Source organism: Catharus ustulatus, chromosome 6 (genome assembly GCF_009819885.2).
Source record: "Catharus ustulatus isolate bCatUst1 chromosome 6, bCatUst1.pri.v2, whole genome shotgun sequence".
Taxonomy (NCBI): Eukaryota; Metazoa; Chordata; class Aves; order Passeriformes; family Turdidae; genus Catharus; species Catharus ustulatus.
The window spans coordinates 58,233,547-58,250,553 of NC_046226.1; the positions used below are offsets into that span (position 1 = coordinate 58,233,547).

Here is a 17,007-nt window from a genome sequence, read left to right on the forward strand (position 1 = left end):
GATTTAAAGGTCAGTGTCAAAACAGGCTGCAAAACCAAACATCAGAGAAGACAATAAAATCAATTAGCAAAATTGTATTGCTGATGTTTGAAAGTTAACTATCTTAATAACAGGGTATAAACCTGTCCCATATTCAAACACTTCTGGGAAACTTCATTCACTTCCAAAATAAAAGGCCTGTGTAATTTTTATTAGAAATTTAAATTTCTTTAAAAACCGTTTTTTGATGAGCATAGATGACAGTTTGTATGGACAAAAAGTGTTTACAGAGTAGCTTGAAGCTTGATGTCACATTGTGTGGCTTTGCTTTTGTTGCCTGATTAGACAGTGCAGGAACTGCCCTGTGACATCTAAGATGAAATGATGTGGATCTCCTGGGAAAAAATACTGGAGTCCATCTTTTCGTGGATGATGAGTAGATGTTGGAACTTCAGAGTTCCAACACATCTGTTATGTGTGACCATTAATTTGCAATTAATGACAAATTCAGGAAGAAATAGAGATTAATTAGTGATCTGCTTTTAGGCACTAATAAGAACAAATTTACAGTTAATCTCTAAAGCAGTTTTTATCTTGTTGCAATAAAGAAAACCAAATTTAATTAAACCTCTGTTTTTCTTGTGATTAATAGAATAGATGACAAAAAATCAGCATCATATTCCTAATAAGACATTTATGAATGGACACTTTGATTTGCAGATATCATTCTCCTCAGTCTGTATCTGTAGAAAGAACAGAGATTGTCAGTAACAACTTTGACAGTCAGCAGGGTTTGCGGTAAGTTTTGTAATATCCTTATATTACATTTGCTGTAACTAAAATGCCTTACTAAGAAAATGCAGGCACACTTTACCATTAGGATTTGATCTGATGCTTTGACTAACCTCTAACAAGCCACACTATAAAGTAAGCAATTCTAGACTTTACAAGGGATCGTCTTTCAGCTGGATCCTCTCTTACTAACCTTCATGGCCCCTGGAGGTGTTTAAGAAAAGGCTGGATGTGGCACTTAGTTCCATGGTCTAGCTGACATGGTGGTGTTTGGTAACAGGCTGAACTTGATGATCTCAGAAATCTTTTCCAACCTAATTGATTCTAAAAGCAGCATATTTTAGGTAATCCTCCACTCTGATACGACACCAAAAATGTGACATAATCTGTATATTAAATAGAAGAAATTAAAATGTCTACATGAAATAGCAGTTCTAATTTCAATTTTTGAAACTCTTAATTCTATGTAAATTCACCTTATGCGTTTTGCATTAACATTCACAGTTACCTCACTATTTAGTGCTGCTGAATTTATTATAACTTAACAGAAAATCAGAAAGTTATCTCTCCTTTTTCCCTTGAGGCTTTAAAAGAAGTTAAAGTCTGCAGACAGAAAAATAAACACACCTTGTAATTCCTTCTGTCTTCTGCTGCCACCAGATGATGCTCAGACCTCAAACTGAGCATGTGCAACAAAGAGTCACTGGAAATTCTGGTTGCTACTCTGTATGCTTGGTGTGTGTGTGAAGACTGAAGATTGCAAAGACGAGTGCTAGCAGTCAAGAAACATCAGAATTAAAATTTGCATGTACAACATTGATTCTTTTTCCACATATATTATGAAAAAATGCACAATGAATTAATATATTTTTTCATGACATCTCCATGTCACTCAGTACACAAAGCAAAAACATAAACTAATGAATATGTTTTCTTCTTGTTCAGCATCACCACCCCATTTAAATCCTAATTTGAAGACAGAATGATTATTTTCCTTGATTGTCCTTGATTGCAGCTCAGCATTACTCATCACTACAGTATCCTAGTGCTTCAGACATCGATCTCCATTTCCTCAGTACCTACACAACGGAGAACTTTGATGGCATATTTAGTAAAAACAACATCAAAGCACAAAAATTATAATAAGCTTTTAGGGCACTTATTTGATAATTTTAATTGTGATTTTTAAGAGCTATTTGTGATAAATAAAATTACTGAAGTTTACAATATAACCCCCATATCAGCTGCAGTTAAAAATGCTCTATTGCCATTATTCAGATGCACCATATGACCACAATCAGACTGTATCTTCTCTGTCATCTCAGAAATAAGAAGTGCAGTTATTTAATATCTATAAGAATTTTTGCTTCTGTTTTTTTAATAGCTTATTAATTTTCAGTCTGAGAATTTTGGAATAAGAGCAAAAGGAAATCACTTAATGGGGTAGCATTCAACAGTCTCAAGTGAAACATCATCCCCTTTCCCTAGTAACTTGCTAACAATCCTCTGCCTCAGTCAAAACATTTGTCAATTAATGGAACAAGTTGCTTTTTTTTCATCTACATGAACTGTTTTATGTGTAATCAATTAGCCAATGATCTGTATGAGAACAGCAGTGCCCAGTTCCCAGCTTATGTCCCTTGAATCACGACCTGACAGCCTAAATCTGCAAAGTGCAATTACCAACCCACATCTATTATCTCAGCTTCATTTGATTCCTTAATTCAGAGAATCATTTGGACAGCAAAATTGTTGTCCCTCATCAATCCATATGCCAATCCTTCCTGCAGTTGGTAAGAGTAGCCATAATGGTCTACATCACCCATGGAATCTTTTTCACAGGGATTCCTCAGGAGCTAGAACACTGTACACAGACAAATATTTGTTCCTTTGAGTTCAATGAAGTGGAGCATCTTTTTCAAAATTTCAGTAGACAAATGTAAGGATTGTATATGCTGCTCTCAAGCCCAAATATTTCAATGCATACTTTCAAAAATATTATGGTTTTAAGTAATACACATTGATTAAACTGTCTAAATGAGTAATTATCAGTTTCTGAAAGGTTAACTTCTTATTCTGTGAAAGAATATTTTCATTTTGTCATTTATGTTACAGAAACAGGCAAAACAGGATGGGGATATATTGATAGAAACAAAGCAGTAGGATTGCAAAGAGATAGTCATTCAACTTTGTTAGGGCAGCTCTACTGTATTCAGGTGATTCAGGCCAGGACAAAAAATATAAGTGCCCCATGTGCATGTCATTTCAATTTTGGAAGATTCTGTTTAAGCACATTTTTCAATGAGTTAACACACAATGAATAAAAAGTCAGGCAAAAAAAACAAGTAAAAAATCAATTTAAAAATGCATATCATGAAACTTCTGAACTACTTTAAAAAGAACTTCTGTCTTCAAATATTTGGATTTTTTTCCTAACTATTTACTTAAAAATCAAAACTTGTATATACATTATAGCAAATATAGAGAAAAACCCCTTGAACAGAGAATCATGTGCAGTTTAGTCTAAAAAGAGGCAACTCCACAAGGAGCCACTAGAGTATAAGAAATTTCACTTATTTTTAAATTCATGAGAGATACAGTTACTCAAATTCAGGCAATGAATTATGAATGGTTCTGAGCAAAGGCAGAAAACTGTACATACTGTACAACTGACAAAGAACAGTTCAACACCCAAATACTGAGAAAAATACTGAATATAAAAAAAATAGTAACTGAGAATACAAAAACATTTTTCTATCTCATAGTTACCAATCTATTGGTGAAGCATGCAGTTTTAAGGTGTTGTCCTTTGTTTAGATAAAAAATGAAATGTTTGCAGGAGGCATGAATTATATAATCTATCTTTCTCTGGTATTTCTGAGTTGCCTGCCCATCTTTTAGCTAACAATATTTCTTTTTTTCAAACAACTGTTTTTAAAGAGAAAATTTGGCTACTAGCTCCATTTTCTGAGCATGCATAAACTAGCAGCATGGCTACTATATAGGATAATATCCAAAAAGAGCTGGCAACATGATGCGCCAAGCTCTCCAAAGTCTAGTTGTATACTTCTGGCTACTCATACTGTTGCATACTTTGACTTGTGTGTCATATCCTTTATCTCTGATTCCTGAAGGTTGCCAATCTACTCACACTATGTCAAGTTGTTTAGATACAGAATCCTATACACTACAAACAGGCACCATGAGAGGGGGATTGGAAATAGATGATATTTAAGGGCCATTTCAACCCAAACCATTCTCTGGTTCTATGATGGGTGCTTGACAGGACAACTATTAAGATTTTCCTTTCAGCAAGATGAATTACTTTCAGCATTTTTGGATAGACTGCATTGGTATGAAGAGAAATATTTGTCTGACAAAACTTTTAAACAGAATTCAAGATCAAATATGGCAAGTGTGCTGAGTTTCATTTTTATTCTCTCATCGACACCTGTTTCCCCCTCTATCATAAAAGCTTATGAAACCAAATCTTTCTCCCTTTACTCTATTTCAAAATCTTTCTCTCAGGACTCTGGCATAAAAAGGCCTTGGAAATAGACAGCAAGCTATTTTTTAATGTTCACCACCAAAGTTAAGCATGCACATGTGACTTTTTATCTGTCCTGATAGTCATAGGCTCTGCTCATATGACAAATATGGCATTCAGAGGGGAAAGAGATAGTCACTGGAGCAGCGAGGGAGAACTAAGGATTCCTTACAAAAGATGTGCCTTCAAACCATGTATCTGCTACTATCACTCCCTTCACATGAGAATTCTAAAATATGTGGCATGTTTTATGGCAAGTTACCTTTTCAAAAATAAAATTATAATAATGGGAACCATCTAGCAGCTGCCACAAGGTTTGGAATATGAATACTGGTCCCAGTGGAGGCGATGAGAGGCCAAAGTACACGTGAAATGGGGAAATGTGAAAGGTTATTGGCTTGAGACAAGTATCTCCAAATTGTATCATGGAGATCTTCATGGATAAGCTATGCTGTTACATGTACATCACTGTTTTAGCTTTGGTTGGGTTCTCTTTAATATAAAAACAAGATTACATATTTATTATATGGTTGTTATGCCTGAAATAGCATTTAGCAATCTTTAGAAAAGGGGATGAAGCATAATAATAGAGAAAATGTCACTAGTATGTCATATGTCATGACCCTTAGATGAGCTCAGTAGGTCAGAGCATGGTATGAATAATACCAAGGCTGTGAGTTCAATCCCCATAGGAGCCATCCGCTTAAAAATTGAACTTGAAAAACCTTGTGTGTCCCTTCCAACCCAGAACATTCTGTTAATATTCTGTGAATATTTTGTATTTGGGAGTAGATTAATTACGCACGGAGGAAAACCTTTGGACCAACTTTATTTATTTTGTTCACAAACAATTTTTATATTTACCCAAAGCCTGTGCTGTTATAAAACCCTAATTTTTTTGCAGTAATCTTCACTTTTCAGGAGCAAATACTGAAAACAGTAATAATTAGCCTGCTAGTTCTACTGTATAGACAATCTGCAAATAGATGTGCACAGTCATTCCAGCAGCATCAGATATTGTTCAGAGAACCTGTGGAAACTTCTGGGAGCCACTGTCAAGGCTGGGAAATAGGATATACTGTGAGATCATCAGGAAACATTTCTATTATTTCATCACCTGATGAAGAACATACACAAAGCAGCCCATTTCTTACCTAGCTTGGCAGAACACAGCTCCTTTAGCAAGAGATGAAGAAAGCTGAGTACCTCTTGGCTCAGGTTGAGCCCCTTTCAGGATTACAACATACAGAATATGCTATCCTATAATTTTTAGTGGCAGCAACATACCACCTAAGGATTTATTCACCCCCAACACTGTACAAGGCAAAGTCTGCTACAATCTCACACAATGTGTCTTACTTGTTCTCTCAAAGATACCAGATACACAGTAAATATAAAGCAGAAATGTTCTTAAAAGAATATTTTAATTAAGCACTTGAGATTTGGGAAATAGATGAGGTAGAGATGCTTCTGAAATTTCAGTGTGTGTATCTTTCTGTACATGTATGATAAGATTTTTTTAAGGTTCCGTTGATACATTTTGCACTTATTTTGCACAAAAAAAGTTACAGAAGGACAACATTGCTAAAAGCTCTAAAGCTATTTCAAGTTCTGCTTTTTCAAATATTCAAACTCCTAACAAATTCACTATTTAAACAGTAATTTTAACACATTTTCCTTCTTTTTTGCAGTGTTTCACAATGATATTAAGTAGAAGCCTTTACATCCAGAGAAGCATGCTTTTATCACTCTGAATCTCCCAAGAGGACCTGCAGCACTGAGAGAGTGATCAATACTGCAGAAAGCATCAGACACATGTAACTTCCTTTTTCCTTTAAAGAATTAGCACATAGGGTATGTAATTTGATGCTCAAAAACTTCCCTCGAGGTCACCATCTAAAAAATCTTAATGGGAGGAGAAGATATGTATTAACAGACTAATAGTAATACCATTTTCACCAAATAAAATTCAGTGCAAGTTTGGAAAAAGAAATTAATATAAAGAAATACATAGTAGACACCCCTGCGCAGAGGCACTTACTGTGCACTGCCAGTAACTTCTGTCAAGATAGCTAATTTCATTACTGGAATTAACTCAAGAGAAAACTCAGTTGATTATGGTTTTATACAAGGAGTGACATCAGGTCATGACTAGTACTGGAAAATAATGCAGCCTTGTGGGCTCCTATAAATCTTGCAGGTGGCAGACTGTGATATTGACAAGGAGAAAGATTAGAAGCAAAAGATAATTTATTTTAAATTTCAGATTTATCTTTCCAAATTCAGGTGAGACACAATATTTTGGTTTTTTTTTTTTTTTGCCCTCTGCCTGTTTAGAATTTACATAGAGGCAATTGTTCTAGCTTCAGATGAGGCAACTATGGAACCAGTGAAATTTAAATTTATTAGAACAGTGTCTTTCAAGTAGAATATATGAAATGGTTACAATCTTCATATAAAATACCAGTGCAAGCACAAATCACTGTGAATGTAGCCTTTATCATCTTTTTTCCTTAAATTTTTTTCCTCAGTATTTTTCTCATATATTCAAAGGAATATGTGAGAAAAATGTAAGCAGTTCATATTTCTTTATACTGCTTTTCAGACATTTCTTGGGCATCTCTTCCATTATGCAAATTGCTGTCATGGGAAATGGCTGGTCATGTGGCATGCATTTTGGAGATAGGATGTGGAATATGCTGTGCTGGGAGACCATCAAAGGTACTGCTCCAACAATCTCAATTCTGTGACCATGCAGAATGGTCAATTCACTTGTCTGGGGAAGAGCAGTAAACAGAGAGGAAAGATGGGGCTTGAATACCTGATCTGAAATTTTTTCCGTTATGTCATCAAAGGTACGATTGTTCGTATGCTACCTGAGCGATCTCAAAGATATTTTCTTTCAAAGAGAAAAATTTCATTTCAAAGAGAAAAGAAAGCATTATGCTCTCTCACAGGTAGGAAAAGCCAAGTTCAGTAAACTACACACTGGAAGGACCAGGATGCATTTTTGTAGCAGGCTATGGGTGGAGCTAGGAACAGTACCCAGTCTCTAGCACTAAAGTACTACAGAACTATGGTTTTACAGAAGAATTAAAAATAGACTCACACTTGGATTTATTGGATTGAAGTTTGATTAATTTCAGCCCAACTTCGTTATTGATTCTCGTAGACTACTTGACCCATTAATGTCTGAAAACTGTGGTTCAGCTGCTGAGAAATACACCCTCTACACTCATTTCTGTAAATGTGAATGCTGTAACATCAGGCTGTGAGTGCTGAATATGTTCAGCAATTCGCAGGATTTAAAACTAGGTCTAAATAATTGGATGGGTAAAGTTATTTCTCTATCTCCCTTTTGGAGGTTCCCTTCCAAGGTATAGATTTATTTTTCCATTTATAAAATTTCTATTGTACTCTACTTCAAGCAAAGAATTGCAAGGAACAAGATTTTACTGAGCACTACAATAAACCACTTTGAGTTTCTTAGCTTTGTAGGTATGCAGTGAATGAGTAACAAATGCTCCTTAAAGGATCAGAACAATTGCCAGTGAATGAGATTACATGCACTGCCCTGTCTTGGTAGCACTCACACAAAGCAACCCTTGGAAGATATTAAAATTATATTATTAGGGGCATATACATTTCTAAATTCAACTATTATCTCCTATAAATCAATATCTGTATTTCAGGTTCTACACCTGAAAATGCAGCTTTTAGAAGAAAAATGTTTAGCAACCATGGTAATCCTATGTGAGAAAGTGCAATTTTACTTAATTTTCTGCATTTGTATTTCTCAAACAGAATTAAACATTAAATACGTATTTTCCTCAACGGGTGAATTCCTTTTCTGAGAAATATATTCATTCCTATAAAAATGTTACAGAAGAATACAGAAAGCCTAATAGTTTATCCTTGAGATTAATGAGCAAAAGACGTCTTCACTTTCCTAAATGCAAGCAAATATATTTCTCTGCGCTATGAATCACAAATACACAAGAAACCCATCTAATTTTGCAATAAAATGTGCCTACTTTGGATTTAATGTATAAAATAGAAACATTCTATCTTAAGACAACAGCAGTGAGTGACTTAGCTAGGCAAAGCAAGGGCAGTGGTAGCTTGTGTTGCCTCCAACTTTTGCAGCTTTTCTTGCCTTCTCATTGTGGTGTACAATAAAAAAATGCATACAAGTAGTTACCATGGTAATACCTGCATCATGCGATAGTCATAAACTGTTGCAGAGATACAGAGTATTTTCTTAAAGAAGCATGCATAGATACACACAGACAACAGATAATTTTTAGATAAATGTCCTTATACAGTACATCGTTAATTCAGTCAGGTGTGAAAAAGTTAGCAGAGAAAAAAATCATGTCACGACTTCTCAAGTTGTACAACTGAGACAGTGAAAACACATTTGCACATAACTAGTTCAGTGAGCAGAAATTATTCTTTAGATTTTAAAACTTTAGGACAGATTTTTTTTTCTTCAGCAGTGCAAAGAGTATCACATATACCTTGAAAATAAACATAACAAAAGATTATTGCCTTTGAAAAATAGGCCTGAAAGCACTTGACAGACATAGTAAGAAGGCATCTGCATGTGTTAAATTAAACTCATTCAGTCACAGAGAAATGCAGAATTAATCTGATTTGGAAAGTCTGGATTTTTTTTCAAATATTCAAGTAATAATGGTGATTTCCCAACACATTTTAGTCTTCAGTCACAAACTAAACACCCATGTCTGAAGAAAATATCCCAATTTTTCAAACAAAATGCAGCATTTCAACCTTAGGGATATGCCCTTGCTTCACTGAGAACAGAGCTCTTGTTACTTCCAAAACAGCTTGTCTTCACCTGTGAAGCAATCTTTTATTAGAAGACTCTCTCTCCGAACTTCTCATTTGGGTTGAACTGAGACAATGCCTGGTGTGTGACTGGGGAAGGACGTGAAAATAAAAAATGCTTCATTAAAAGATTTGCTTACATATGTGGGAATAGCAAGGAGAGAAGTTGAAGGAGGCCATATATTTATCTATGTCCCCACATTTCCTGCTTCACTAATGCAAATACTGAGCTTTTGCATTGCTCATAGCATGCAGAGCAGCAAAGTGCACTAGTCAGCCTTTTGCTGTTCTCTACAAAGAGCTAAGGCTGATATTCTTTTTCAAGCAGATGTTGGGAGAGAAAAATAAAGTAGGTCTAATTAGGGATAGAAGCTAACAGTATTTTATTCTGTGTATAAACAACTGTTCAAGGAATGGAGAACTTCAGCTTCTACCAGCATCTGAAGACAAGGAGGGTCATAAGCACTTCACAAATGCTTTTTCCAGTATTTGAAACATTTTTTTTGGCATATTTTCTTTGTCTATTTTCCATATCAGAGCAGGCCCCATTTCTCCCATTCATTGCCGTAAGGTACTTAGAGTTGCGAAACTGAGTCTCAGAAAAATGTCAAATATGATGAAAAAGAAAGAGGAAACATTATAAAAGAGAAGAAACTGGAAACAAGTTCTCCTATGGGTCACATTCTTGTAGGTTTGGCAAGTTCTTATATTTCATCCACTAAAAACCTACTACCACCTCAGCTGCTTCTGCTGCTGCCATTGCTGCTCTGGTGTGTGCCACCAGGGAATGGTCCATAAAAAGAACACCTCCTAAAGCACTGCATAATGTCACTGCCAGTTTGCAGTATGAAAAAACAGCTCTGCTCTTGAAAAACACCACTGGAGATTTACCCCTTTCTTTCTTTCTTTACCATTTACCAGATTGTGAGAGAAATTGAATATAGTTACTTTGATGAAGAAAATCCAAACTATTTATCATTACAATTAGATGTTCGAGGATAATTTTGAGGACATTAGAATACATAAGTTGATCAAAAACCTGAGAGTGTAAAAAAGATGAAGTCCTCCAATAAAAATTACAACACTGAGTTGTAACAACTACTTGACTAAGAGGAAATGACACTGCCATATCAGATATAATCAGTACTTCATTCTAGTTTCTTGAATGATAGACACAACTTACCAGAATAAAAATTATAGTTATGATTAAACATTCAGCTAGTGGGAAAGCGACCAAAAAAAAAAAAACAGGAGGCATGTCAGTAAGTTTAAAATACTTTTTGTTAAATTGGGTGTTGATTCTGGATGTTGATACACCTAGAGCAAAATTAAACCTTAAAATAATGGGAAAAAGTATCAGTCGGACTACTACTGAGATATATCATGGAATCTCCATTAAGACTTCAAAGATTAAAGATAACATAAGATTTTCAAATGAACCACAGTGATCCTTAAGGAACTAAAGGCTGTGGGGATAAAGTGGTTAAATATTTATGTTAGAAATGAGTGCAAATGGGATCCTCCATTCATCACCTACTGATGTATAGAAATATATTCAATCACTGTAGAAATCTGAAAATCTGTTTTATCTCAATATCCTTCTGCAGTAACACAAACCTGGGAAGTGTCTGAAGCCTGAAACACTGTAAGATAAGGACTAAAGTATAAACTCAATCACATTAATAAATTAGATAATCAGTTATCCAACTCTCTGAACAACAAGATCCTAAAACAACTTTCTGTATAGTTATTGAGGGGAAGAAACCTTAATATTTTTAAGATGAAGCTTGATCATGTAATGGAAGTGCGTATGCAATGTGTGTGAATAGCAAGAGAGTACAAAGTCACAAGTTTATCTCTAGTCCTTGCAACATGTGAAATTTCTTCTACAAGGAAAAATATATCTTTGGGAAATATTTTTAACACAGGCCTCTCAACATCACACCCACAACACGATGCTATTATTATTTTCTTTAGTAAGCTGGATTCTGTTATAGGAATTATAGTATTTGGTTTTCTTTTACAGTGAATTTCTAATGCAGAATTGCTAAGAATTAATCTTCAGACTGAATAGGGCTTGCTTCAAACGCTTCTGACTAAGTGATAATTAAAACTCGGTCTTCTAGTGCTTTGGAAGTAACATATATGTCTCTATTTGCATTTCAGGTCTATACCAAGTATGGTAACACCAGCCAACTTTCCATAACTGCTGATTCAGACTGGCAGGTACAACATTATCTGTTCTCTTTTTCGCCCATATGTTTTCTGGTTGCAGAAAAAAAAAAAAAATCAACCCAAACTTTTTTTCATCTCTAAATAACCAAATGCATCTTCTGGCTTGCAAGAATATGACAAAACTCTGTGAGGATCAAGATGAATCATGTAACCCACATGTATTTCAACAAACACATGGGTGTACACCAGAAAGTTTTACTGCTGTTAACTTCTAAAATTATCAGGTAAAAAATTATGTCACTTATTCCACAGAATTTTCAGTAACAAACTCTACTGAACAATGACTAAATTATTCTGAGATTTGAAAGATTGTAACTTGTCCTGGTTTGAGACAGGTATTTGCCAAGAAAGGCAGGGGCCTCTCCCTGAGATGGATAGTGCAAATCCCCCTGCCTCCAATTTATATACTTTGACTCCAACAATAAAGAAAATGAGCTCCTATGGAAGAGTAGAAAGAAGGCAAGAATATACAGTAATTCCCCGGTTCATACTCTTCTAGCTTCCAACCATTTTTGGCTTGGAAAATTCCCAAATCCTGCTGGTATTTATCTAATTGGTAATCATCAATTAATCTCTCTTCCAAATGCTTACTAGTCCCTTCTTGTCAAAATATATTTTGTCATCCAAGATGCCGTACAGCAAATAGTTTCACAGGCCTAACACAACCATAACTTTCCTCTTGCTTTTAATGTCTTGGGATTTTTTGTTTATTTGGGAAGTTTTGTTTGATAGGTTTTTGTCAGCCCTCCAACACTAATTTGATGGTCCTGATTTTCTTATGTTGGATGAGACAAATGACAGCTCACTATCCTACTCATGATTTTGAAGACTTCTGTCTTGATTAAGCTGCCTTAATTTCCACGTTGAAGATTTCTAGCCATCATTGTCTATGTGAGAGCCATTCCATTCTTTTGAATTCCTTATCTCTGAAAGTTTTCTTGTTCCAGTATATATTTTGTGAGGTCAAAGGATGATAACTGCCTATGACATTTCTGGTGTTGACTATACCGTGGATGTATTCAGTGTTTTAATGCAGTTTTCTTTCATTATCTTTTCCTATTCATGTGATTCCAAATGTTTGATTTTGTTTTTGACTTTGCTGAGCACTGGACCTAGCATGCATATTATGATTCCAATGCCTCGTTCCTAAATGATAACACTCATCATACTATATATGAATGTGGGACAATCTTCCCCTTATGTGCGACACTTTACACATAAACAAACTCAAAATCTCACATGCAGTTCATATATATGAATAATTTACTCCAGAGGTGAGAACCAGAAATAGTAACACATCAGTGTCACATGGGGAAGAGAGATCAGATTCCTAATATCTACTTAACTAAATAATTAAATTCTTATATTACTTATTGATTGGAAAAAAGCATATCTTACCCTTGTAAACTTAATGGTCTCACTGATCTGTAGGTTCTCTCTCTTGTCTCAAACATGTGCTGCCTCTTGCAGACCTCCATTAATTTTTAGTTGTTCAACACAGTGTGGGGCAGCTGAGGAAGTAGAGACTGACAATTTATTATTCTACAGTGTTTTACTCACTGATGACTGCAACCAGAAGGGAGGGAGGGAGAGAGGAACGGAAAGAGGAATGAGAAGTGGGAATCAGAGGTAGGGAGAAGAAAGGAAGGAAAGAAGGAAGGAGAGGGAGGAGAAGAAAGGAAGGAAGGAAGGAAGGAGAGGGAGGAGAAGGAAGGAAGGAAGGAAGGAAGGAAGGAAGGAAGGAAGGAAGGAAGGAAGGAAGGAAGGAAGGAAGGAAGGAAGGAAGGAAGGAAGGAAGGAAGGAAGGAAGGAAGGAAGGAAGGAAGGAAGGAAGGAAGGAAGGAAGGAAGGAAGGAAGGAAGGAAGGAAGGAAGGAAGGAAGGAAGGAAGGAAGGAAGGAAGGAAGGAAGGAAGGAAGGAAGGAAGGAAGGAAGGAAGGAAGGAAGGAAGGAAGGAAGGAAGGAAGGAAGGAAGGAAGGAAGGAAGGAAAGAAAGAAAGAAAGAAAGAAAGAAAGAAAGAAAGAAAGAAAGAAAGAAAGAAAGAAAGAAATGAAGAGGTAATCAGGGCTCTACTTGAAGTGACCTTTTGGTGCTTCTGGTTCTTCTCCCAGCTTTGCTAGCAGAGCAAGTGCCTCTGCCCCTGGCAACTTCTGGACCTGGGAATGCAGCCAGAGGCCTATCTCCTTTCACTTCAGGAGACAGGGTGTGGGCACATCAGCTTGAAAGGACAGCGGTTGTTTCACTGTTGCATTTCTTGGCTTCTTCAAGGCCCTGCCAACCCTCCAGCCTGTGCTAGAAGACACAAAGTTCCCATGCTGAAGGAAAGACGTGGGAAGCTTGAGGAAGGATGAGGGCAGCCCTGGGATTCCCCCTTTGCCCAAGAGGTTTCTGTAGCTGAAGCTGCTGACAAGGACCAGATTTGACAGTCCAGAATGGGTTTGTGCATGTTTTATTTTTTGGATCCTGCGTGGGACGTGGTAACTGGGTGCTGCAGAGGTTCGGGCAAGGCATCAGAAATGCCCGCCCCGCACCCAGGGGTGGCACAAGATGTCCTCCAGCTCCGGCCTGTCCGCGGGGTGCTTGGCCAAACACCAGCGGATCAGATCTTCACACGCTGGGGAGAGAAGGCAGAAAGCGCCGGTCAGTGGCAGAAGGCTCCTGCCCAGCAGCCCCCGGAGCCCGTGGGACCCGACCCAGTCTGTCCCGGGAGAGCGACACAGCGGGACACGGCCGCCTCCTTCAGCCACGCGTGCCGCACTGAGCCAAGCTAGGCTGCACGCTGCCGTCACCTGCCAAAGCCTGCCTTCTTGAGGCTGGATACCAACCTGGAGAGACCTGGTGCCCAAAGAAGAGCTGCCCCGACACGATGTCATGGTCCTTGCAGAAGGGGAGGTTCCCGCAGACCATGACGTACAGCAGCACGCCCAGGGACCAGATGGTTGCCGAATGGCCGTAGTAGCAGCCACAGGCGATCCACTCGGGTGGGCTGTACACGTGTGTTCCTAGGGGAGACAGGCAGTGCTGTCCAGGCGCAGCCGCTGCCTTGCAGAGCCTGGCGCCAGCCTCCTGGCTGAGGCAGGGGCTGCGCCGGCAGCCTCGACTTCCCCCGCAGGCCACCCCACGTCCCCCAGACAACTGGCCAAAGCCAAGAAACCATCCTGCAAGGCAAAGGAGGCCAGCGGAGCAGCCCACGGCCTTGCAGGCCAGGCAAGCCCAGGCGCCGGAGCCCGGCTGTTGAAGTCCCCTCTGTGTGGGCAGGGCTGGCAGCCGGCTCTGGGCACGGCATCTGCCCTGTGCCAAATGCATGGCAGCCGGCTGAAGGCTGCGCCGTGCAGCGCAGGAGGGAATGGGGCCGTGCAGTGCCTGGCACTGGGAGCAGGGCCCGGGCTCTGGGCTCACCGGCAAATTGTGTGTAGGGTCGCTCCTGGAGGAAGGTGCCGCAACCGAAGTCGATGAGCTTCAGGTCACCACTCTCCGGGTTCACGAGGAGGTTCTGGGGCTTGATGTCGCGGTGCAGGACGCCGCAGGCGGTGCAGTGCCGCACGGCCTCCAGCACCTGGCGGAAAAGCCAGCGCGCCATCTCCTCGCTCAGGACCTCGTGCTCCAGCAGGAGCTGCAGGAGATCCCGCGATGCCTCCGGACGCTCCATGACCAGTAGGAAGCTGTCAGGCAGCTCAAACCAGTCGAGGAGCTGGATGACGTAGTGGCAACCAGAGCCCACCTTCTCCATCAGCACGACCTCCATGGGCACACGGGTGCCGTCGGGCTGTGAGGAGAAGACAATGCCTCCAGCAGGCCTGATGCTGCCCTGTGGCTGCGCTGCCCCCTCCCTGCCTGGCATGGCCCAGTGCTCACCCCCGGGCAGCCTCCCTGCTGCTTGGGCTTCGTGCTTGGGAGGTGCCCCCTTCCCGGCCCCACCACCGGTCTCTGGCACCGCCAGGCCCGCCATGCCCCGGCTGGCACGCTGAGCCCACGCCCGCTCCCCCCGCCATCCCCCGCCTGCCACTGCCCAGGCCCCGGCCTTATCCCTGCCCGCCCCGGCCCTCTCTGTCCCGCTGGCCCCGCTCACGCACCAGCTCGTCCCACTGCAGGACGCTCTCCCGGGCCACGCGTTTGATGGCCACCTGCAAGCCATGGAGAGAGGGGGGTTGAGCTCAAGCCCGGCCCCTCCCCGCCCCTCCCCTCCTGCCACGCCCGGCCGTCGCGGCCACTCACCGGGCTCCCATCGGAGAGGCGCGTGCCCGAGAAAACGGTGCCGAAACCGCCGCTGCCCAGCTGCGGGCCCAGCTGGTACAGCTCCTGCAGCTGCTTCTTTTGCCCTGCGGCCAAGAGCCAGCCATCAGCCTTGCGTCCAGGGCCCCCCTCCCAAGTGCCCGCCAGTCAGGCGGGCCGAGCCGCCGCGGGCCGCCTTGCTCTCACCTGCTTCCTGCTGCGTGCCGGGCAGTGGCCGCTGCCTGTTAGTGTTCGAGCTGGCCAGCGGCACAGCTGGGGCAGGGCAGGGCCCAGAGATGGCTGCAGGAGCCGCTGAGCAGCGGAGCAGGACGGCACCGTTGCTGTCCCCGGCCTCGTGGTCTGCCCTCTGCTGCTGAGGACGGCCGGGGCTACAGCCCGAGGCTTCGCCCAGGGGGATCCCAGGAGCAGCTGTAAAGCAGACAGGGGTTTTTGAAGCAACCGGAGACCAGGTTGCTCTCAGGGGCCCTGGCCTGGGAATGCCCCTCGAGAGCCCCGGGAAAGCCTAAGACAGCTCCTGGGCAGATCTCACCTGCTATTAGAGAGCCCTTTGTGGTGGTCGAGGGCTCTCTTGGGGCAGCTTCCTGCAGATGGAGGAGACCCCTTGGTGTCTCGAGGGTCATCTCCACCTCCAGGCTGCGGCTGTTGCCAGCTGCCACACCCGGCACAGCATCCTGGCAGCTGTGGGCCGGCAACGACCGGCTCGAGGACGCTTGCTGCTCCGCCAGCTGCTCCTCACAAGGCTCCCCTGGCTCGGGCTGGGCTCCCGTTTGGCCTCCTGGGCCTTCCCTGACCACATCAATGGTCAGGGCTGCGCCCGTGGGTCCAAGGGAGCTGGGAGACCTGTCCCCGGGCTCTGCCCCTTCTGCAGGCTGACAGGTCTCCCCGAGCCTCTGCAGGGGATGGCGGCTGTCAGAGAGAGCAGAGGCTGGTGGCGGGATGGAGGGTCTCTGACAGCCTGAGGCCCCTGCATGGATGGCGGGTCTCCCCTGCTGTGCCATCCTTGCAAGGGCTGAGGCTCTCGCAGCAGAGGCGAGAGGCCTCTCACAGGGATGGGGGCCTCCTGTGGAGCCGGATGAGCCACAGCGGCCCAGGTGGCCTCGCTTCACCAGCTCCGCCAGTTCCCTCCACAAGGCCTGCCACATCCCTGAATAAAGCGGCGCACGTGCCCCATTGCGATCCCTGAGCAGCAGCATCAGATCCTGCAGCTCCTGGGCCACGGCCACCAGGGGGCCGCAGCTGCAGGGGCTGCCCAGGGGTCTCGCAGGAGCACGTGGCCGCTTGCGAGGCTTGGCCCGAGGCCTGAAGGAGCCGGGAGCCACCGGGGCTCCTGCCTTCCTCCGGGAGCCTCTGGGCCAGACCATGGGGCGCTT

General features: G+C 41.9%; 1 protein-coding gene across 1 annotated transcript; it reads right to left on the reverse strand.

Moving 5' to 3' along the window:
• Window positions 1-13,914: 13,914 nt before the first annotated feature.
• On the reverse strand, window positions 13,915-15,572 carry LOC116997738 (serine/threonine-protein kinase pim-1-like). Its single transcript, XM_033062816.1, has 3 exons — window positions 14,804-15,572; window positions 14,230-14,406; window positions 13,915-14,018 (listed from the first exon to the last, which is right to left on the reverse strand). The coding sequence occupies exons 1-3, from the start codon at window positions 15,537-15,539 to the stop codon at window positions 13,915-13,917; spliced, it is 1,017 nt and encodes a 338-aa protein (XP_032918707.1). The 5' UTR covers window positions 15,540-15,572.
• Between the last annotated feature and the right edge of the window lie 1,435 nt (window positions 15,573-17,007).

Bases quoted from the DNA above. Each gene is read 5' to 3' on its own strand.
- LOC116997738 (XM_033062816.1), bottom strand. From the start codon at position 15,539: ATGGCTTGCAGGTGGCCATCAAACGCGTGGCCCGGGAGAGCGTCCTGC. The intron at 14,407-14,803 runs GTGAGCCCAGAG...TGTCTCCCCTAG, and splicing joins ACCCTACACACAATTTGCCG to GAACACACGTGTACAGCCCA. The intron at 14,019-14,229 runs GTTGGTATCCAG...TTCTCTCCCCAG, and splicing joins TGGGCACCAGGTCTCTCCAG to CGTGTGAAGATCTGATCCGC.